We start from the raw sequence: 23,388 nt of genomic DNA, 5'->3' as shown, positions 1-23,388 counted from the left end.
ATGAGTAAAAGCGTAGCCTGTTTGGCTCATTCAAAGGAATGCAGCCATAGATAGCAAAATAGCTCTTTCTAAAATTAGAATAAAGTAAACACAACCAAGTTATTTGTAGCAGAGAGCCTGTCTGAGTCTGCTCCAATTCTGTTGATCTTACCCTCTTTCTGCTCGGGTTGTGGTCTAAGCAAAAAAATAATAATAATACAAATAATAATAATAATAATAATAATAATAGGAGTGGTTTCTCTGCATGTAGTGTTGGACCCATTGGCCTATTGGGCAATCAGAAAACAAGTCACACTCAGTCTAATGTGTTTTTAGTTTTAGTAAGTCATATCCGTCATGGTGCAGATTGCTTTTCTGTCCCCTATAAATACATTTTGCTCAGGCAGGTGGGAAAAGCAATGTGTTTGTGTGTGCCCACTGCAAATGGCTGTGAGATCCTTTGGCATCTTGCAGTGAAGCTTTTGCCTGTGGTTGAAAACAAATCTCTCTGCGGTCAAAAGAATCTTACAATAAGGTCAGCAGTAATAACAATTTCACACCATGATTCATGCTTCCTAATTCAGAATCATTTAATACAATTGGTGTTAATACGGTGTTAATTTTATTTACTATGCACTTCAGTAAAGTTAAATATTAAGTGTTTGTCTAATTTACAAATTCCAATGCTAAGCCAAATGTTTTGCTGTCTCCACACTTTTATTTATAAAAATACAACCAGCATCAATCAAAATGTTCTCTGTTTCAGAATGACTATTCATACGATTAGTGTGAATACTGTTAGTGGGATTTTTCTTTCAGCTTGTGTATTGTCTCTGTAAACATTCTGCAGCCCCTGTATGAGAAAGTCTGCTTTGCCTCAGACTGTTTGTGACGGTAATGGGGTCCTTCATGACAGACTGGGAATCGTAAACGTAAACGCAGCGCGTCTGGTAATCCCGATAGCAATCTTGTGTTTCACCCGTACTCAAGGCTGCCAGGACATGAGAAAATAACCCTTCATTTGCTGCCGCTATATTAGTTCATATAAGCCCCATGGAGCAAGCTGCCTTCACCTTTCTCAGCCCACAGGATGCAAAGCTAACGCCCCATATGAGATCAAGGGGCAGCGTGAGTTATTTCATGGACCTTAAATCGGGATTGGCTGTCACACGTGTGCTACTCATATTTTTTGGTGACCATCACCCCTGTAGAGTTTTATTCCATACCCTTTTACTTAAATTATGCACCAAACGGAAATGCAGTCCGAGTGGTGACCACATAGCACCTATTTGCAAAACTACACGCAAACGAGCTAAAGCCGTAGTGCACAATGCACTGAATACTGTTCTGTTCCCAGAATCAAATCCTGAAGATGCCAGTGCAGACAGGCAAATATGTGAGAGCATTTACAAAAGAAAACAAAACACAAGATGAATAAGTCACCTCACCGACGTGTGACTTGTGGTGAGAGGAACATGTAAATGATTAAAAACTCTTCCCCCCGTTGGTTCAGTAGTGGCTTTGGACAGCGCAAAGTCAGAATGGTCGGGATTTACTGACTGCGAATGACACGGTTTTCTGCCAGCGTAGCTTGTAAATGGGTTAGTCGTACCCGCTGTGGATTACGGATTAGCTGTTTGGCTTTTGGAGCCAAACCACTTACTGCGCCTCCGCCATGGAAGGTCATTTCGGGGCCTTGTTTCAGCGTACTTGTGGATATGTCATTGTCTTGTGGCCTTTCGTATCTGGGTAATGATCTATCTTGTATCTATTTAACCAATTAAAAAAAGAGTATGCTAGCGGTGTATGTTATGAATGGATTTTAATGTTGAAGCTAGGTCCCTTATTTGTTTTGTTAACCTTCTGACTTCTGTTTGAAACTAAAACATATGGCTTGGTAACAGTTGAGGGATTGAATTAGCAGGTGAAGTAGAACGGCTACATGAAGGGATGGAGAGTATGCAGCTCAAGGCAGGTGAGGGGAAGGCACCTGTAGCTCCAGGAATCATCGAAGCGTGGGGAGGAACCAGGAAACCAGGGAACCAATAATTAAATCATAGTTTGTTGCTCATTGTCCTTCCTAACCATTTTATTTTGTAGCTTTTCTTTTGTCGCACACAATTGTAACCTGAAATGCAGATGTTGAGGTGTCAGTTTAAGAAGGACACGATATAATGTCATGTGCCATATGGTAACAAAAGGCAACAATGTGTGGGTTGTTGTGTCTCCGCAGAACATGAACATCCAGGTGGAGGACGTGCGAATCCGAGCCATCCTGGGGACCTATCGCAAGCGCATCCCCGTGACCGAGGGGTATGTGGAGGTGAAGGATGGGGGCAAGTGGAAACAGATCTGTGACGAGCAGTGGACGGAGATGGACAGCCGGGTCGTGTGCGGCATGTTCGGCTTCCCCGGGGAGAGGAAGTACAACGCCAGGGTCTACAAGTGAGTACTGTGGCCGTGGGGAGGACAACAGCGCTGGCGCGATGGTGTCTGGAGAACACATCTAGTGATTTTCATTAACCCTTGTGTCGTCTTAACATCCTGTATACTCCCCTTGTCCTAAGGGTCAAAAATGACCCGCTTTATATAGCATTGTGACACCTATAATATAGCAGCTTAATTGAATTTCTATTTTGCTTGAAGAAACAACCTGTCACTCATCACAAACTTTGTCACAAATTTAAAGTTGAAGAAAGATAATTTCTGTTAAATATAGTGTCGGGTCATTTTTCAAACAACACAAGGGTTAAACTTCCACTCACGCTGGCTAGCTGTGTTGTTTAGAGGCATTTGGCAGGGCGCAGTGCATTCCAGTGTTCAGTGGATGTGGATGTTTAGTGTTAGTTCTAAGCTCTTTTAATCCATCTGCTAGTCAAATAAGCATTTTAGAAAGGTGAGGGTTAGTGGGTGTCATATTCAAAACCTGGTCCAGGTGCTGGGCTCTCCGGTTACCCGTGAAGCGCCCCGTTCAGTTCAAAGACAGGCCTCTGTCTGGTGGCGATAGGGGAAGAGCCCTATCTTTTCAAAGCGGGGAAGGGCAGCGTTTCATGTGCAGTCATGAATCAAATCTCAGGAAAGATCAAGTTGTTTTCCAAAAATGACTCGGACGGTGGGGGGAAAAAGTAACCTCCTCCAGTTCAAATGACAACACCCACAGCTGTTTTCCTAATGCGAGATACTGGCAGCTCTGTACTGCACAATGCTCTTAATTAATGAAAGATGCGCTGCAGTGATGAAGGGCTGAACTAAAACCAAAACCCTCTAGCTTATAGTAGTGGTAAAAAAAGAAATAGAGGCGTTACTCAGTATATATTCATTCATGTTAAATGTTGGTTTTTATTCAAGCCTTAAAGGTACGATAAGTCATTTTGGACTTCTAACGGTCAAGAGAGGAATAGCTGCAACAAACTCCTTCAAACCACAACACTGTTTTTCTCTCCCCTTTCTCTGTGAACGCGCTGATGTTGAAACGCCATTGGCTCTGGCAATTAAAAACAATTTTCAACCAATGAGGTTGAATTATTGTTCAGCAATACAATGTTTTGATACAGTGTCAGGCCGTCAACTGCATATTTTGAAACCCGAATTTAAGGACTATAAACACAGGCAGAGGGTGACACAACATGTCAGTGAGCCTTTTTGAATGATAGGAAGGGATTTACAATGGTCTTGTAACAATGTTTTAACACAAAAAGCTTACCTATTGTACCTTTTAACGGATTTGACCTTTCTAGTATTTTCTGTCTGCAGGTCTAAAGGATATTTTTTTTGCCCTTCATGGGCTTCACAGCACACTCATACCTGGAGGAATTTCCGAAAAAGAAAAAAAATCCTGACAATATGTATACAGAAGCAGCTTGTGTGTCCGTTTTAATTTCTCTTCAAAACCTTTTCCTTCAGAATCGTTTATTTAATTGGCTTTCTCTTCAGTTTTCATACCCCAAGCCCTTAAACACATCCATCTGGCACTTGTAATGATGAACCCTAAGGGATAAAACAAGACTTTAATGTGGAATCTTGCACAGTTCACCTGTGGAAAAAATGCGACCACCAGCAGAGATTCAGCAACGAGTCAAAGATGAAGGAGACGCAGAGACACACCGTTTGCCTTTAAGCTTGGTTCAGTGCGTGTTTAAGTTGACCCAGAATAGCTGTCTTCTGCCGCAGAGAGTATCACTGCTCAGACCTTCCAAAGGGTTCATCAGTCATGAAGAAAAGTTATTTCTTTTGGCGTCCCACTTGCGGATGTGTAAACATGGCTCGAGCACCGGGAGTGAAGTCACGGGGCAGCACGGCGGAGCAGGCGAGCTACGTGCTCGAGCGCATGCAACATGCAGAGTCTGCTTTCGTGGCCTGGCTCTGACGGGCGGCCACAGAGCCAGGGATTTCGCGACGTTCAATCACGTCGTGAGCCGTGAACCCCTCACAGCGGCTGATCGTGAGAAGTATGAGAGCTATGCTGCTGGAAAACTCCTGTTTTTGCTGCGTATCAAGGGAGTTGCTAACAGTTTGATGCAGCTGCTGTTTAAATCAAAACAAAGGGACTCAAGTTGTTCTTGTTTTTCACTGTATACTCAGTGAGTCCCTCAGCATTATATAAGGTTCCAGAAAGAGGCAGGTTCCCGTTTTGGAAAGACCCCTCTTCTGCTTCTGAAAGGAAAAGGATCAGCTTACACTCCATCACTAAAACGTATAATGAGACTCAGCTGAACAAATCTCAGGGCAACAGTGACTGACAATTTCTCTTTGACTCCCTTCTTGATAGAACTAGCCATCAAGTTACCAGTTTGGGCCTTGTAACTAATTGACTCCAGAACAATATTCCCATTTCCAAGCACTGTAATTAATAAACAGATAATATCCAAGCATACTCAATCCAGTGGCTGGGAGACGTTGCGGTTCGGGTTCACAGATCTTTTAACTGTGCAACGCGGCAGATTCCTCTGTTGTGACGACCCTCGCCTTTCTGTTTTCAGGATGTTTGCCCGCCGGAGGAAGCACAACTACTGGGACTACGCTGTGAACTGCACGGGGACCGAGACCCACGTGTCGAGCTGCAGGCTGGGGCAGGCCCTGCTGGAGAAGGGCAATGGCAGCTGCGAGCAGGGCATGCCGGCGGTGGTGAGCTGCGTCCCAGGGAGAGCCTTCGCTCCGACTCCCATGGCAGGGTTCAGGAAGGCCTTCAGGCACGAGGTAACACTTCAGCTCTGCTTCTCCGAGCTGCTCTCACCGAAATACGGCTGTGTCAAATACTGCTCATATGCAGCAGTAATTGTACTAACAGTATTCTCTCTCTCTCTCTCTCTCTCTCTCTCTCTCTCTCTCTCTCTCTTCTCTCTCTCTCTTCTCTCTCTCTCTCTCTCTTCTCTCTCTCTCTCTCTCTCTCTCTCTCTAGCCCCCTAAATTATATTTTTTCAACTTCAATTTTGATGACAAAGGTTGTTTCTTCATGCAAAATATAATTCAATTCATTAAAATTGAATTAGGCTTTACTGCTTTATTTTAAGGGTTTAGTGAAGGTGGGTAATTTTTTACCCTAAAGACAAGGGGTACATGATAATGGATGAATGCTGCATTTGGCTATGTTGGCCATGTATGATTATAAAAAAAATCTATGAATTTCTGTGGCACGTGTGTTACGTGCACTCACCGTTTCTGATGTTGTAATTACTCACCACCTTTCGCACAGTGGCACGTTGTGACGCCAGTTTCCATGGAGGTTTGTGGACAGATATGTCGGCACGCAGCCTCCTCCAGAGTGAGCTCATCCTTGCCTCTCCTGCCCCATTGAGCACACGTGTGCGCTCACGTCCCGGTGCTCTCTTTTCCAAGCTGGAAAAAGTCTTCCCCGTTCCCGCACATCCTGCTGGTGCACACGCGCATTAATACGACATCCTGGCTCTTCAGATTTCTGTTCCTGCTGGTGCACACGCGCGTTAATACGACATCCTGGTTCTTCAGATTCCTGTTCCTGCTGGTGCACACGCGCGTTAATACGACATCCTGGTTCTTCAGATTCCTGTTCCTGATGATGCACATGCGTGTTAATATGACATCCTGGCTCTTCAGATTCCTGTTCCTGATGATGCACATGCGTGTTAATATGACATCCTGGCTCTTCAGATTCCTTTTCCTGCTGGTGCACACGCGCGTTAATACGACGTCCTGGCTCTTCAGATTCCTGTTCCTGATGATGCACATGCGTGTTAATATGACATCCTGGCTCTTCAGATTCCTGTTCCTGCTGGTGCACACGCGCGTTAATATGACATCCTGGCTCTTCAGATTCCTGTTCCTGATGATGCACATGCTTGTTAATACGACATCCTGGCTCTTCAGATTCCTGTTCCTGATGATGCACATGCTTGTTAATACGACATCCTGGCTCTTCAGATTCCTGTTCCTGATGATGCACATGCTTGTTAATATGACATCCTGGCTCTTCAGATTCCTGTACCTGATGATGCACATGCTTGTTAATATGACATCCTGGCTCTTTTGATTTCTATCTCTAATGAATGAAGCAATGTCTGCTCCCTCCATACACAGTAATGGATGCCGATATCGAACAACTGATAATAACTACTTATTCTGCTGATGCTTGTATGACAATCCTCCCTGGAGCAATGGGTTAAGGGCCTTGCGCAAGGGCCCAACAGCTGTGCGGATCTTATTGTGGCCAGACCGAGGTTTGAACCACCGACCTTCCAGATCCTAGTCATGTACCTTAGCCAATAGGCTACAGGCTGCCCCATATCTGGATGAAGTACTGCACTTGCAAACACACTAAGACTTTCCCATAACTCCTGTACATTTTTGGCGTCTTGGGTTACCTTCATAACTCCTTCAGAAGAGTTCCATTGGATTGCAAAAGCAAGCTATGTCCGCCATTTCTAGCCCAGGGTATGAATCCATGTTTATTTGGTCTTTAAAACAATCTCTCCCTCCTGCCAAGTTCTGTAACTTGGAATAAACAGTGTTGGGCCACGTTCAAATGACTCTCCAGATTTATTGACTTGTCTCTCGGGGGGTTTACACACTGTGACTGTGTACATTAGGTCTGTCTGCACGGCCATGTCTGCCTGAGGGCATCCCAGCTGTATGGACCTATTGTGCTCGTCCAAGACTTAACTTCAGTTCATTGCTAATGAATGGGTATTATGTCACTTTGATTCTTTACCCAAATCTTTGCTTACTATACTAAGAGTATAAATAAAGGTCAATAAAAAATTATAATAATATAATGTGCTTGTAACTGCTTATTATAATACCTATGTGATGCCCGCCTCTGCAAAGTATATGCAACTACTTCCAACCAATAGGGATGAAGGCCATGTACTGTGAAGTTATCACTTTATTTACCCCCTCCTTCAGTTTAAATCTTTACTGACTTCGCTATGAGGTCAGATTCCTGCTATGCGTTTTATCTGCAGTTCAAAGCCTTTCTGCAAAGTTCTGTGTTTCTGCCAGATAGCTTAGGCTTTCAGAACACACAGATATTATGGCTAGAACCACCTCCACTTTCTCTGGTAATCATGATGTGAGGTTTACTTTATTGTTTAGCTGGTGACGGATTATTCAATAGCAACTAAGAAATACACAAATACATTTTGCTCCTAGCAAAGGATAGCATGTTAACAGGCTTTAATGAGTCCTATTTGTTATGAACCCCCAACTGTATGTCATTATTCCATGTGAAAGAATGCACGTCCTTGCATAGCAGAATACGCTGAGACGTCTATGACTCATGGTTGCAGATGGTGAATGGGTTTGTTTCTATAGGAGAGAGCAGACAGGCCACATGCTGAACTGAGCTAGTCACATGCTGAGTCTAACTTTCTCCTTCCGTCTGGGGACCGGGGGAGTGTTTTTGTTTGGAATTCTTTTGTTTTTGGTCCTAGGTATTCTTCCGGTAAAAAATGTCCATACGTACATCGCTGGAGTTCATGTTTGCAATGGTTAAGCTTGCTATCTGGATTACCCAAAATAACAGGATTAAGGGGGATGGGTCTATATACCCAATACAGGGTGTAACAGGACTAGCAGCTGCTTGGCTCAGAGTTTAGCATGCATTCTGCAAGCGAATGAATAAGTTGGAGGCTTTTAGTCACATCTGGGATTTCTTGCATATGAGAAATGTTTGTGTCTTGTATGTATTATACACTGATTTGTAATAGTAGGAGTGTTTTAAATAAAGTTTTTTGAATTCTTTTTTATTCCCTTGTTTCCGTAGCAACCGCTGGTGCGCCTGAAGGGAGGGGCGATCGTGGGCGAGGGGCGGGTGGAGGTGCTGAAGAACGGGGAGTGGGGCACCATCTGTGACGACAAGTGGAGCCTCCTGGCAGCCAACGTAGTGTGCAGAGAGCTGGGCTTCGGCACCGCAAAGGAAGCCCTGTCTGGGGGCCAGCTGGGACAAGGTGGGCCACACCCTGCGCTCTGCGCTCGCCCCAAAATGACCGTACGCCCCAACATGTCACTGCAGTCACAACGCATTCTGCATTCTCTCAGACAATGGTGGAGGAATTTCTCAGGTTTCCGGAGTAGTTTGCTCTGGACCGTCCTGCAAGTAGGCCATTGTGCCGTTTCCGGCTTTACAGGGCTTTGTGGAATTTTACAAAGAATTGTCAAACGATGACCAGGGGGGTGTTGGCATCTTGCTTGGGCACAAACATGGCTCTCCATAGAAAACAGTGACAACTCGGTCGGATTTCCAAAGGCCAGGCCTTTTCTGCTTCGATCTGAAACAAAACTTTTTCTGTGGATGGTTTCCAATTAGTTTTTTCACAACAAACAACAGGATCCTTGCAGACTAGCAGAACGAATACAATGCATTGCAGCAGCACAATTGTGATTTGATTTGAAACACATTGTCTCCGGCTTGTTGGATTTGAACAAGTTCCAGTACTCCCTCACTCGAGGGCCTGAAGCTTGCGAAGGAGGGAAATGCCCACGCAAAGGTCCTCTGTGCTGTGTAGAGAGACCCCTGATCAGTCTGCGAGGGCTTGATGGCTAAAAGAGTCAGCCCCTGAACAGAAAAAAGAAAAACACAGAAAACCTCCCCGCTAATGCAGCTACATACCCAGACATCTGTTGGCCAAATGTTGGGGAAGGAGGTGTCCGAAAAGTGCACCCTTTTCCTTTTTTGCAGGATACTCTTGCACTTATGTGTTGGGCTTTTCCTCCAGAACTTGAAATGTGCAATTAACTCAACAGGAATTTCTGGATCTGGCTGAAAAATTCTTAATGAGAGGTGGATTATTTATAAGGGGTAGTATTGTTTTCAATGGCCTTCCTTATAGCCCATCCCTTCTGCACTGTATGATGAAAGTTTGAAAAGACAGATCTATCCTTTAGAAAGACTAATGAAAATGGGATAATCCAATTATTAATCCAAAATGGCAATTGATTGGTGGCTTAATCCAACATGACTGTTAAACATTAACATTAATTGTAAACATTTATATCAGACTAACTCATGCAAGATCTGCTTGGCACTTATTGCATATATTAGAAGTTTTAGACAGTTTTAGAAGTCCTATAAATTGGCTCCTGTTTGTCCTCTTTTCAAAACACCATTGACTGGCAGTTGAAATTCAAGCACCGTTTGTTGACCAGCACTTTTTAAGGCAAAGCACCATGAGAGTGGCTTACTATGAGAATGCCCAAAATGTTAGCTTGGGCTAAGGTTTTATTTTTCCTTAGCCCTGCTAATCTATATCTATTATAACGTAGGCATGGAATCAAAGGAAGCAAAATAGAACAAAAATTCAATTGAAAATACAACCTTCATAAGGCCCATTGTTCTTTATAAACTACCACGGATGGTACAAGAAGTCCAGAAAGAAGATGAGGCTTAGTCTAATCAGACCGCAGCATTGTTTAAATCGAATTCTGCCAAACTGGCAGCTAAAATAGGGCAGGTTTTACTGTAATTTTAATACAACGATGCCTCAAAAGGTTCTCAATATAACAATATGCTGATCAATATTCGATGTGTGACATCCCTAATATTGATATTTCTATACATATTAAGGTTTTTCCATTCCAAAAAGGGTGATATACTGTAATGCTGCAGTGTGCTCAGTAATGAATACCTTTTTAAATATTCCCATACACAGTTTCAATTACTGACAGTTCCCTTTTCTGGCCAGGTCTGCAATTAGTGCTCCAGTAAACAGAATAGGCAGGGACATGGAATATTTTATGTGCATTGGAATCACAGTATTCCTGACCATTAATTTTAGAACAGGGTTTTTGAATTAAATGTCTTCTGGTGGTTTTTGGGCGAATTTAATTTTTATGGATCAGAAGTTATTGTTTGTGAACATATATCTTTACTATGCTGACTGGTAACTGTTAGGCTCCCTGTTGTTTGACAGGATTTAATGGGTTGTTGGCTTCAATTTCCCTTTGAGTCAGATACCTGCTGGGATATTTGGCTGTTTACAGCTGTACTACCACACAAAAGGAAAAGCGTATGGCCTAACCTGTTCCTGAAAAGGGGAGTTATCTAAATATCCGCACTGACTTTCTCTGGAACCACATCGACAGCAGATCTGTGCTGTCACACCTAAGTAAATTGCATGTTTCCATGGCATTACGGTCATATCCCTGTGCTTTTTCCATGAAAACCATATGACATTAACAGGAGAAGCAAACGTTCTGTCTGTTTTCCAAGTACCATCACAATAATTACTGTAAGACCGTAGCTGTCCCTCCATCTCTCAGCCAGGAAAGTGGTAGTAAATTCCAAAATAATGGTAGACTGAACTCTGAAACAGCAGGACCTGGGAGAAGCCTTTTAAAAAAAAATGATTTACATGCATTTTAAACGGGAGAAAGAAATAACAGTTATGCCAAATGTTACAGCTTAAAGCCAAGTTGGAAAATGTCCATAAAGTGGGGAAAAGAGGACACAACATCATGTGGCTCCCCTCTACCCATATAAAACAACAACATACCAGGAAAAATTGCTCAATAATCCATGGGGATCAACATTGAGGGATTAAACAATAGCTTTTTCCACAATTTATTAAATGTTTATGACACTGCCGATTCTGTTTGCTTGCTGCAAACTGTGCTAATTCTATTACTCAGCTAATGGAGACCAAAGTTTTACCAAACTTTCACTGTTTTTATCAAATTACTTTCAAATTACTTTTACTTTTAAATAAATTACAAGACATCAATCACAATTAACTTTTGCACAAACTCGTGTTTAGTCTTTCTGAATGATCAAATGGGATGTATAAAATAAATACTGATAGTTACTGTTCGGTGATTATTAACATAAAGCATTAACCTAGCTATGCACACAGTCGAATCTGACACACAGCTCCCATTGAATTACCCAGACTGAAATCCCCTGATAACATTACAGTCGTTGTTTGTTGCTGTATGTCTTTGAGAGCTGCTCGCTGACCTGGATGGTGCTGTGTTTTGGCCAGGAATGGGCTCAGTGCACATGAATGAGGTGAGCTGCTCTGGGTTTGAGAAGTCCATCACGGAGTGCTCCTTCAACGCCGAGTCGCTGGGCTGCAGCCACGAGGAGGACGCGGCCGTGAGGTGTAATGTCCCGGCCATGGGCTTCCAGCAGAGGGTGAGAGCATTGCAGAGAATCACACTCACCGAGCACTTTATTAGCTATTTATTAGCCCTCAGTGCTACAGAATATTGTGTCCCTGTACTGTTTTGCCATATGTTTTTATTCAATTCCTTATTCAAGATATTAACCTTTACTCTTTGTACATTGCAAATATATTATGTCGCCATTACATTGTTTTTGTGCAGGATCTGTGTTCTTTAATACATCTATTATGATTATATTCTGATGTTAAGCATATACACTTGGTGAGCACTTTATTAGGTATTTATTAGACTAATTTTTTAGACTTCTGCTGCTGTAGCCTATCCACTTACAGTTATGATGCGTTGTGTTTTCAGAGATGCTCTTCTGCATACCACTGTTGTAATGTGCGGTTATTTGCATCACTGTCACCTTTCTGTCAGCTTTGACCAGTCTGGCCATTCTCCTCTCATTAACAAGGCGTTTCTGTCTGCAGAACTGCTGCTCACTGGATTTTTTTGCACAATTCTTTGCAAACTCCAGAGACTAGTGTGAAAATCAGCAGTTTCTGAGATACCCAAACCACCCTGTCTGCAACCAACAATCATTCCACGGTCAAAGTCAGTTAGATCACATTTTCCCCCCATTCTGGTGGTTGATGTGAACATTAACTCAAGCCCCTGACCTGTATCGAGATGATTGTATGCATTGTACTGCTGCTGGTGTAATAAAGTAAATGTTCCTAATAAAGTGCTCGGTGAGTGTAACCAGCACTTGTTCAGCCAACGGACATGTATGCATTATAGCATATGGCAGTCATGAGCTATTTAATTAATTATCTGAGTGATATTTCAACACCAGGCTAACAATAATGAACTAATACATGTGAGCTGTGAGCAACATGAGTTTGGCATTCTCAGAAATGATGGTAGTAAAATAATATGTAAGAAACTAAAAAAGAGCTACACTCTTTTATTAAATTGCAGCTACATTTTTGAGACAAGGCACATTGTGATTGGATTGGGGCCTATACTGTACTCTTGCAAATTCCTAATTAGTAGTTTTACAGTAGTCTCAAAGACCTTGCTGAAAATAGATGAGACGAGCCCAAAGTTTTCCGTCAAGTTTTCTGTTAAGTAGTTTGATAAAAATGTTTACAGTTAAAAAAATATTTAAAAAGTCATGTTGGATTAAGCCACCAAGTGGATTTCTGGAGTAATTGTCTTTTGAAAGTCTCAGAAACCTGAGACCAAAGAATATGACGTATCCCACAGCACGGCGTTCATAACAAGGGTCACACGCATGTCACTAAAAGCATCTGTTTTTCATCAAATTAGTACACTGAGAGCTTTTCCTGCATGAAGATCAGAAGTGCCTAGAACCTGAAATATGTTGATTTATTTTTTAAATCGTTTCCCTGTGAACTGTGCTCAGTAAGTGTTTATTCTGTAAGCTAGATCACTGCATTCCACTGAGGTTTGGATCACAGCTGGGTGACTTTTGAATCTATTGTCTTGAAAGTATCTCACATTATATGTTGTTTCCACATCAATTTTAACAAAGCGCTTACGAAAATGTGACTTTTTTTAGTCCGATGCATTGATTTGCTTTATAATGCAAGGTTCAACGTATGGCTTTTGTCTCTCAGTTGGTCAGTCTACTCCAATGAGATCCTTAATGCAGGCCGGAAGGTCTGAGTGTTTACTCTGACAGCTCCAGTGCTTCCTTGTCTGTGAGTCTGTGGTCAGAAAGTGTTTATTCTGAAAGCTAGATTGTTGTGTTCTCTGTACTGCTGTGGTTTGGAACACGATTGCATAACTGCTGCGATCACTGTCAAGATAGTGCTCCTCATTATGTTACGCTTTTCACTGTCAAGTTTGACAAATATCTTACAAAAATATTATTTATTATTGTGATGTTTTGGTTTACTTCATAGTGCAAGGTTTCTTGCAGTTGTTTATCTCATATTGCTGTCATGAGATCCTTTTAAAGGATGCTTTGTAATGTAATTAATGTTATCTGATTTCAGGTTGAGATTAGGTTCCTAAACTCTGGAGCGGTTTAACTCTGGTCCTTGGGGGCATTGTCTGCATTCCAAGCACTTAAGGATCCAAGGCTGCCTACATCTAGAGAGAGCTCAAAATAGAGTAGGCCATGCCACATGTTAGGGGCTCTGTTTCTGATCAAGATAAAAACAATGGCACACTTTAGCGCTTTGTTCAAGCGGTCTGCACCATCGGACGGAGTTGTGGGGTGCAGCCTATTGCCTAGTAGCTAACGTGTTTAACTGGGACCTGGAAGGTTGGTGGTTCAAGTCCCAGTGTAGCCACAATAAGATCAGTGCAGCTGTTGGGCCCTTGAGCAAAAGGCCTCTTAACCCCACATTGCTCCAGGGGGTATTGGCCTCTGCTTAGTCTAATCAACTGTAAGTGGCGTTGGATAAAAGCGTCAGCTGGATGACAGTAATGTGATGAAATGTGCTCCTCTTCACAGCTGCGTCTCAGTGGCGGGCGGACCCCCTTCGAGGGCCGGGTGGAGGTGCTTGCGGAGAGGAACGGCACCCAGGTGTGGGGCACGGTGTGCAGCTCCGGGTGGGGCACCATGGAGGCCATGGTGGTGTGCAGGCAGCTGGGCCTGGGGTTCGCCAGCCACGCCTTCCAGGTGCGTTAACGCCTGCGTGCACAGGTCACGACCCCGCCCCAACACAGGGCCTTCTCCTGCCCACACACAGGTCACGACCCCGCCCCAACACAGGGCCTTCTCCTGCCCACACACAGGTCACGACCCCGCCCCAACACAGGGCCTTCTCCTGCCCACACACAGGTCACAACCCCACCCCAACACAGCACAGCAGAGCACAGGGCCTTCTCCTGCCTCCACACTCTGATCTCACCGCACAGTCTGACCGCACACAGGTCACGACCCCGCCCCAGCACAGCACAGCACAGCACAGGGCCTTCTCCTGCCTCCACACTCTGATCTCACCGCACACTCACAGTGCCCGCACACAGACACAACCGTTTGCCCCTGAAGTCACAGCTTCTTTCACACTTACTCCCTTGCTTTTAGTGTCCTTTGATGTGAACCATTTACTCTTTCCAAATAGGCTTTCCTTTAAAGAGGCGAATGTCGCGTAGTTCGTTCACTCGTTCGCTTTTGAGCGGTTGAGCAGACACATCGCGTATCTCTACGGAAAGCCGGCTGTAATTTATATCTAATCTGCGGGGTCTTGAGACACGAGGACTCTCCTTTGTTGGACAGAGTTCCAGATAATGGGTCTCTTTGTGCTGCGCTGCTGGAAACGGACAGGCCAGAGTATTGCTTTTTCCACACGGTCACTTTGTCAACACGAGCTGGCAGATTGATGAACTGGAGATAGGCCGATCCCTGGCTTCCCAGCCAGTGGCTGATAACAGTGTGAAGCCCATTCGCTCGCTCCAGTGACCTTCCATGCTAAGAATGCCTTGGCATGAGCAGTGTTTTTGTTGTTTCGTTGATCTAGCACCTATTACACAAGCCTGGGCCTGGACTGCTTTTCAGGGTCCTATTAGAGTTGTTTTCGAATCACTGGGAACGGGATTGATGGCGTGATTAACCGTAGAGTCCTGTTTATGGATGTGCTTTTGTCCTACATCTGTGTTTTTCAAATATTTCATTGCTGTTTACATACAACATAGTGAACATATTTTATCAGTCCAGTCATGCAAATCTGTATGCTATTGCCCTGATAACGTTGTGCCATGGAAAGTTTAATAAGTCGACTCTTATATTATTGTTATGCTCTTATTTTTAAATTATATGGACACATTACATATGGTGAATGGGAAAACATGCAGCTGTTGAGCACAGCTGTGATAAGTATACACGAGACACCAGGAGCCTTTAATGAGCGGTTTGATAAGATCAGCAGTGGTGAGGACTCCCGGTTCAAAGGCCTGGAAAGTCCCCTGCAAATCGTGGAAGGGATGAGAGGTTTTATGAAGACAAGTTTTACAAGTGGAAATTGTAATAATGGCTCAAGTCATCTCGGGCTGCGAGTCAGAAGGATTGAAGTTGAGCTACTGTCAGCTCCAGGGGCCATAAGTCACATATTTTGGCAGCTGCGATATTCACAATTCACGCTACTCCAGAAAATGGCGAATAGATCATTGCTTCTGTGACATGTATTTCAGATAGTGGAGACACCTGACCTTGCCGATTTTCTACATTGACATCTGGTATTTGTGATTGACTACAGTTAGGTTATACCTACTGACCCCATGGGGTAATTTGTCCTCTGCATTTAACCCATCCAAGCTATTTAAGAGCAGTGGGCAGCCACCGTGCAGCACCCGGGGACCAACTCCAGTTCTGAGGCCAGTGCCTTGGTCAAGGGCAACGGCAGGAGTATAGCTTACTCTGTATAATAAGCATACACAGCCGTTAAATTATAGCAGGAACCTGTAACTCCATCTGTTGACAAATGGCACTCTGAAAACCTATTACACTAATTATGTACATTCACTAACGTGCACATTAAACACCGTCTCAGTATTTCTGTATTACGTTGGAATGTACAGAGCACCCCCCCCAGCTTCACCCATGACACAGTAACAGATGGTGCAGCATGTAGGCATACTCTAAAGAGACTCAAAGCTCACGCAAGGTCTCTCGTCCACCCTTAACTGAGCGCTTCTGCAGGCACTGGAATACCGAACACGGAAAATATGACACTTTAAAGGCCGCAATCTCCCAGAAGGGAAAGAGTGCAAACGACCAACAGATGGAAACCCGGCAAGGGGCCAACAAGCCATCACACAGCACAGAGCTCGCCAGTGCTCTGTTATTGTGGGGAAAAACCTTTATTTCCCCATGTTTGCAGAAAGGCCAAACAGGCAAGGTGATCCATCCGCATGCTGAACTGAATGAACTCTTATTCAAAGTGCTTCTCATTGCGCTCTCCCGTCCTTGCAAGGATACGCCACCAATGATGCAAACGTAACTACTATTTGGTTGGATGGTTGTATTAGATATTTCACTATTAGTTTTATTTAGATTCAGTTACCTTAATATGGGTTACCAAGACTGAGTTAAACCAAAGGTGCTTTAATTCCTAAGACAATGCTTCAACATGGAAATATCATCTTAATAATACGGGTCTGATACAGAAATGTCTCAAGTACCCAATCTGACTAACCGTTGTATATTGCCATAGAGAAAAGATTATGATTTTCTTTTCTTTTCTTTTTTTCTGTGAAACAAAGACCACAGCCTTAGTCCTGTTCTTGAGTGTTGCTGCCTAGACAGTGCCCTCTTCTGGTGGAATAGTTCTGAATTTATTGTCATGAACTACAAGGGAGCCTGTGCAGCATCAATGGCAGAACTGAAGCATAACTAAATGTGTTTACCATTAAAAGCCAATTGGTGTTTTGAGTTTAACCTCTCATGTAAGCATGTTTATGGATCTATATGTCCCTCTCATCTTACAGACTAGCTTTGTCCTGGTGGCTATACACAACCATATGAAGTCTGCACTTCGTTTTGCAGGGCATCATTCATTTTCTGTAAAAGTATGTTCACAGATTGATGACTTTCTGAGTAACAAGGAGACATGAAAGCTGTGAAACTCCCAGCCGGCCCATTCCTGTGGCTGAAGTGGGCCTTGCTGCATGTGGTGAAGCTGTTGCACACTTGGTTCCCCCCCTCCCCCCTGCAGGAGACGTGGTACTGGCAGGGGGCGGTGAGCGCCGACGCCGTGGTGATGAGTGGGGTGAGGTGCTCGGGCACGGAGATGTCCCTGCAGCACTGCCTGCATCACGGACAACACCTCGACTGCCCCAAGGGAGGGGCTCGCTTCGCGGCGGGGGTGTCCTGCTCTGAGAGTAAGAAAAAAATTCCCCCCCCCCGTGATTCTCAGCACTTGGACTGTTCCAACCATGTGGAAATTTCTAATCGTTGCCAGGGGATCTGTCTAACAGCAGGAGATGGAATGTTATCCGGAAATATACTCAGGACTTTTTCATTAGCACAGATTTGCAGTAGAGTTGAATTATTAAAATTCTCAAGCATCATTTTCATGTTAGTAATGCGCTTCTCACTGGTTGCAAACAGAGACAGGTAAAAAACAAAACATTGAGACCAAATTGACACTAAATCTCAGCTATGAAGGTAGCTACATTCCTGGCGATCTATAGCCATGGTAGCAATATTCCCGAGCTATATTGGCTGTAATGGATCAGTGGTTGAACAGCAGTGATTAAAGCAGGTATGTTGCCCTGTGCTGGTGTTGTGTGTGCGTGGTGAACTCACGCGCGGGCCTGCTGTCCCCGCAGCGGCCCCAGACCTGGTGCTGAACCCCCAGGTGGTGGAGTCCACCACGTACCTGGAGGACCGGCCCATGCTGATGCTGCAGTGCGCGTACGAGGAGAACTGCCTGTCCTCCAGCGCCAGCCAGGTTCCCGCCAACTCCTACCGTCGCCTCCTCCGCTTCTCCTCCCAGATCCACAACAACGGCCAGTCCGACTTCCGGCCCAAAGCCGACCGCCACACCTGGGTCTGGCACGACTGCCACAGGCAAGTACCGCCCGGCCATTAAAGCGCCCAGGTTGTTGTTGTTTTTTGTTGCATAATGTTTTTTTGTTTGTTGTTACTGTCATTAAGCACTGTACTGTGGGTGGCCTGTAGTGTAGTGGTTAAGGTAAATGACTGGGAAAGGCAAGGTCGGTTGTTCGAATCCAAGTGTAGCCACAATAAGATCCGCACAGCCGTTGGACCCTTGAGCAAGGCCCTTAACCCTGCATTGCTCCAGGGGAGGATTGTCTCCTGCTTAGTCTAATCAACTGTACGTTGCTCTGGATAAGAGCGTCTGCCAAATGCCAGTAATGTAATGTAATGTAATGTAATGTACAATCGATGCTTCTCATTCACCCATTCATACACACACCTGCCATGCAAGGCACCAACCAGCTTGTCAGGAGCATTTTGGGGTTAGGTGTCTTGCTCAGGGACACTTCGACACACCCAGAGCAGGATCGAACCGGCAACCCTCCGACTGCCAGACGACTGCTCCTGAGCCAATGCTGCCCCTTCTTGTTCTTGGATGGGTCATTGGTGGTTATAGCTCGCCACTCCAGGCCGTGCCACTGAAAGCAGTGTCGACAGGGTCTACAGCCTCCGTTTATGGCTGCATCAGGCAGCTATTACAAGGCTAAGTGAGGGATGCTTCTATTGCATGGTAGCGATGCCCATTTTCCAGCCCATCGGCACTGTTCCTTGTAATCTCGTGTGTATTTATATCAGGACTGTATGCACTCATGGATGTTTGTGGTTATAACTCTGTTGAGCCTCTCGTCACAGTTCTGGTATGGCAGCAAGCGGAAAAACCCCACTCCGGGTCCCCTAGGGACTATTATTATTCAGCATGACTAAATGTATATAATTTGGGATTACGTGTTTATTCCTGGGGTTTTAATGGCAGGCTTGTGCTGCGCTCCTCGGTTTCAGATGAAAGTTTCCCCATCAAAGTCACGAGAAGGGACGTCGGTCGGATTTGATGTGTGATAATTCACCATTTTATATTAACACGGGAATTGTACAGTCAAGTAGGAGTACAACTGATACATTTCCTGTCGCAAGAGAATCTGACGGCCTGAGATTTAAACCCGCCCATGTGCCAGGGGATGTGATTGGAGCAGAGTAGTGTGGTGGGGGGGGGGGGGGGGAGAGAGGAGAAAGTGGAAACTTCCTGCACTTTCAGAATCCAACACCGTTTGGGCTGCAGTGCGAGCACTCGAGCCAGAATGGGCTAAACGTGACTGACTGTATTTAAAAACCAGGCTTATGTCTGAGTATAATAGCAGTTTAACGTGAAAAATACCCAGTAGTTAACGTATGTGACCCGCAATTCCCTAAGCCCAAATTATCACAATAAAGTGTAAGCTTGCATTTTTAAAGCAGCCTTAATTAAAACATATACTGGCGCCTAACAGTGGAAGTACGCTTGGTCCAGTGAGCCCTGTGCCTAAAGACAGTAGACCAGCCTCCAGAGCAAAGGCCCTCGAATAGCTGAAATAGCACACATCTCTTTAACTAAAGTAACACAAAGCTAATAAAAATGTTGTGTTGAGGCTAGCATGGCTACGTTGTGGCAGCTAAGCGGTAGCTCCATCTGGAATGGCAGGGCAGCAGTTAACACCTCCATCTCTGGCCTCCCTCCCCCAGGCACTACCACAGCATGGAGGTGTTCACGTCCTACGACCTGCTCAGTCTCAACGGCACCCGGGTGGCAGAGGGACACAAGGCCAGCTTCTGCCTGGAGGACACCGAGTGTGACGAGGGTGAGTGGCCCCACACACACACGCAAACCCCTACACCCACACACACTGACCCCCTCACACCCACAAACCCCTACACCCACACACACTGACCCCACACACCCACAAACCCCCACACCCACACACACACATACCCACACACACTGACCCCCTCACACCCACAAACCCCCACACCCACACACACTGACCCCCTCACACACACAAACCCCCACACCCACACACACTGACCCCCTCACCCACAAACCCCCACACCCACACACACTGACCCCCTCACCCACAAACCCCCACACCCACACACACTGACCCCCTCACACACACAAACCCCCACACCCACACACACTGACCCCCTCACACACGCAAACCCCCACACGCACACACACTGACCCCCTCACACACGCAAACCCCCACACTCACACACACTGACCCCCTCACACACGCAGAACCCCACACACCCACACACACTGACCCCCTCACACACACAAACCCCTACACCCACACACACTGACCCCCTCACCCACAAACCCCCACACCCACACACACTGACCCCCTCACACACGCAAACCCCCACACCCACACACACTGACCCCACACCCACACCCACAAACCCCTACACCCACACACACTGACCCCCTCACACACGCAAACCCCCACACCCACACACACTGACCCCCTCACACACGCAAACCCCCACACCCACACACACTGACCCCCTCACACACGCAAACCCCCACACCCACACACACTGACCCCCTCACACACGCAGAACCCCACACACCCACACACACTGACCCCCTCACACACACAAACCCCTACACCCACACACACTGACCCCCTCACCCACAAACCCCCACACCCACACACACTGACCCCCTCACACACGCAAACTCCCACACACACTGACCCCACACACCCACAAACCCCTACACCCACACACACTGACCCCCTCACACACGCAAACCCCCACACCCACACACACTGACCCCCTCACACACGCAAACCCCCACACCCACACACACTGACCCCACACACCCACAAACCCCTACACCCACACACACTGACCCCCTCACACACGCAAACCCCCACACCCACACACACTGACCCCCTCACCCACAAACCCCCACACCCACACACACTGACCCCCTCACACACACAAACCCCCACACCCACACACACTGACCCCCTCACCCACAAACCCCCACACCCACACACACTGACCCCCTCACACACACAAACCCCCACACCCACACACACTGACCCCCTCACACACGCAAACCCCCACACCCACACACACTGACCCCCTCACACACGCAAACCCCCACACCCACACACACTGACCCCCTCACACACGCAGAACCCCACATACCCACACACACTGACCCCCTCACACACACAAACCCCTACACCCACACACACTGACCCCCTCACCCACAAACCCCCACACCCACACACACTGACCCCCTCACACACGCAAACCCCCACACACACTGACCCCACACACCCACAAACCCCTACACCCACACACACTGACCCCCTCACACACGCAAACCCCCACACCCACACACACTGACCCCCTCACACACGCAAACCCCCACACCCACACACACTGACCCCACACACCCACAAACCCCTACACCCACACACACTGACCCCCTCACACACGCAAACCCCCACACCCACACACACTGACCCCCACACCCACAGAACTCCACACACACACATACCCCCACCCACACACACTGACTCCCTCACACACGCAAAGCCCCACACACACACATACCCACACACACACACACTGACCCCCTCACACACGCAAAGCCCCACACACACATACCCACACACACACACACTGACCCCCACACCCACAGAACTCCACACACACACATACCCACACTAACACACACAGACCCCCACACACGCACCCCACACATGCAGTGGTACTCCAGAGACGGCACGCACAGAACAGCCTGCAGAGCACTGTGATCTTTTTAAGAACATTGCCCCCCAGGGTTTCCCCCCCTGCTGATCGTGCAGGGAGTGAACATGCTGCTTTCTGTCAGCTTTTGTCTAAATATGCATGCAGATAGGACACGCTGTGATGGAAAAATTAAAGGCTGAATTTACGGCGGCCTTTGGGCTCACTTTGAGACCATGCAATCAGTCTCTGTTTTCCTTTTATTGCACGGTATGAATATTTTGGTACCAGTCCATCTTCGTCAAGGGTGAGCATCTGTAGTGATCGTTCACAGTTTTTTAAAGCCTGCTGTAGTTATTGGCACAACCACAATTGCTCAAAATGTATACCTTGCTTCACCAGGCAATCACAAAATAATATAAATCAACACACAGCATTTAAATAAACGGGTGCCTCGTTTTCACAGCGAAAGGCTTTCAGTGTCACTCAAGCGAAAGTGTCACAATGCTCACACCAGTCTTTTTCTCTGCTGGGAACGTTCCAGGCATTGAGAAGAAATACGAGTGTGCCAACTTTGGCGAGCAGGGAATCACCTTGGGCTGCTGGGATACGTACCGCCATGACATCGACTGCCAGTGGGTGGACATCTCAGAAGTCAAGCCTGGGGACTACATCTTCCAGGTGATTATCTCTCGGTTTGCTCAGCTGTTCTTTATAGTTGGTTTTGGATCCATATTAAACAGGAAATCAAGAGCACATAATCTTTTGTAAGATTAGTTATTTGTGGTTTTATTTTATTCTGCCTTTTCTGGGGGAAGGCCGGGATTAAGGAAATAATACTCTCATGTTGTTATCCATGTTGATTGCTAGCCAGGTAACTCCACTCAGAACAATGTTTTTACTGAATGATTAATGGGTCACGTTCATACTAAAGGACTATGGAAATGGAAACAGCAGTGCAGTCACTTGATAGTCCATTAGGCCTGTAGGCACTCTCCACAGTCCACCAGCATCTGGACTTCTGCAGGAGGAATAAAACTCCCCTTTTCCACAGGAAGTCCATCAACTCACACTTAGCTGACGGAAAAACAAGGCACAGACACAGGTTTTCCAGAACAACCCATCAATGATGGGGCTCAGTGTCACACTCTGAAGCCAAAGGGCAACTGTTTGTGTGTGTGGAGATAGAGGGAGGCAGAAAGAAGCAAAGTTTAATGACATACATTAAGTAGTGACTGTTTGACATGCATGCATATTGCTACCCTACTAAAGGTTGTGTCCATATTTTATGAACGCTAACCTGGGATCTGAATCTACCTCATCGCACACAGATCATAATTAACCCAAATTACGAAGTGGCGGAGACGGATTTCACCAACAACGTTGTGAAGTGCAGGTGTCGATACGATGGTCACAGAGTGTGGATGTACAACTGCCATATAGGTGAGGCTCTGACACTGCTAATGGCTAGTGTCCCAACAGGACACAACAGATGGTTTCAGATGCTGGGAGAAGGCACTATTTAATGAACTCATGTTTTATGAATGATTGGAAAGTAATCACTAACTTTGCTGACCTGAAAAGTTGAATCCATTTCATTTCAGTTTATTAAATAA

The 23,388-nt window shown here is 45.8% G+C and overlaps 1 protein-coding gene across 1 annotated transcript in view; it reads left to right on the top strand.

The window, feature by feature from the left end:
* The window catches only part of loxl2b (lysyl oxidase-like 2b), a 42,077-nt gene that overhangs the window by 15,366 nt on the left and 3,323 nt on the right, over nucleotides 1-23,388 (top strand). The window contains exons 4-13 of the mRNA XM_061261185.1: nucleotides 2,213-2,424; nucleotides 4,959-5,175; nucleotides 8,216-8,399; nucleotides 11,430-11,581; nucleotides 14,042-14,209; nucleotides 17,244-17,409; nucleotides 17,860-18,100; nucleotides 19,748-19,863; nucleotides 22,317-22,453; nucleotides 23,104-23,215. Coding sequence (XP_061117169.1) covers nucleotides 2,213-2,424; nucleotides 4,959-5,175; nucleotides 8,216-8,399; nucleotides 11,430-11,581; nucleotides 14,042-14,209; nucleotides 17,244-17,409; nucleotides 17,860-18,100; nucleotides 19,748-19,863; nucleotides 22,317-22,453; nucleotides 23,104-23,215 — 1,705 coding nt within the window. The remainder of the gene's footprint in view (nucleotides 1-2,212; nucleotides 2,425-4,958; nucleotides 5,176-8,215; nucleotides 8,400-11,429; nucleotides 11,582-14,041; nucleotides 14,210-17,243; nucleotides 17,410-17,859; nucleotides 18,101-19,747; nucleotides 19,864-22,316; nucleotides 22,454-23,103; nucleotides 23,216-23,388) is intronic.

This window comes from Conger conger, chromosome 11, assembly GCF_963514075.1.
Source record: "Conger conger chromosome 11, fConCon1.1, whole genome shotgun sequence".
Classification (NCBI taxonomy): domain Eukaryota; kingdom Metazoa; phylum Chordata; class Actinopteri; order Anguilliformes; family Congridae; genus Conger; species Conger conger.
The sequence above is the reverse complement of the archived record's forward strand: the minus strand, read 5'-3'. Positions and strand labels throughout refer to the sequence as shown.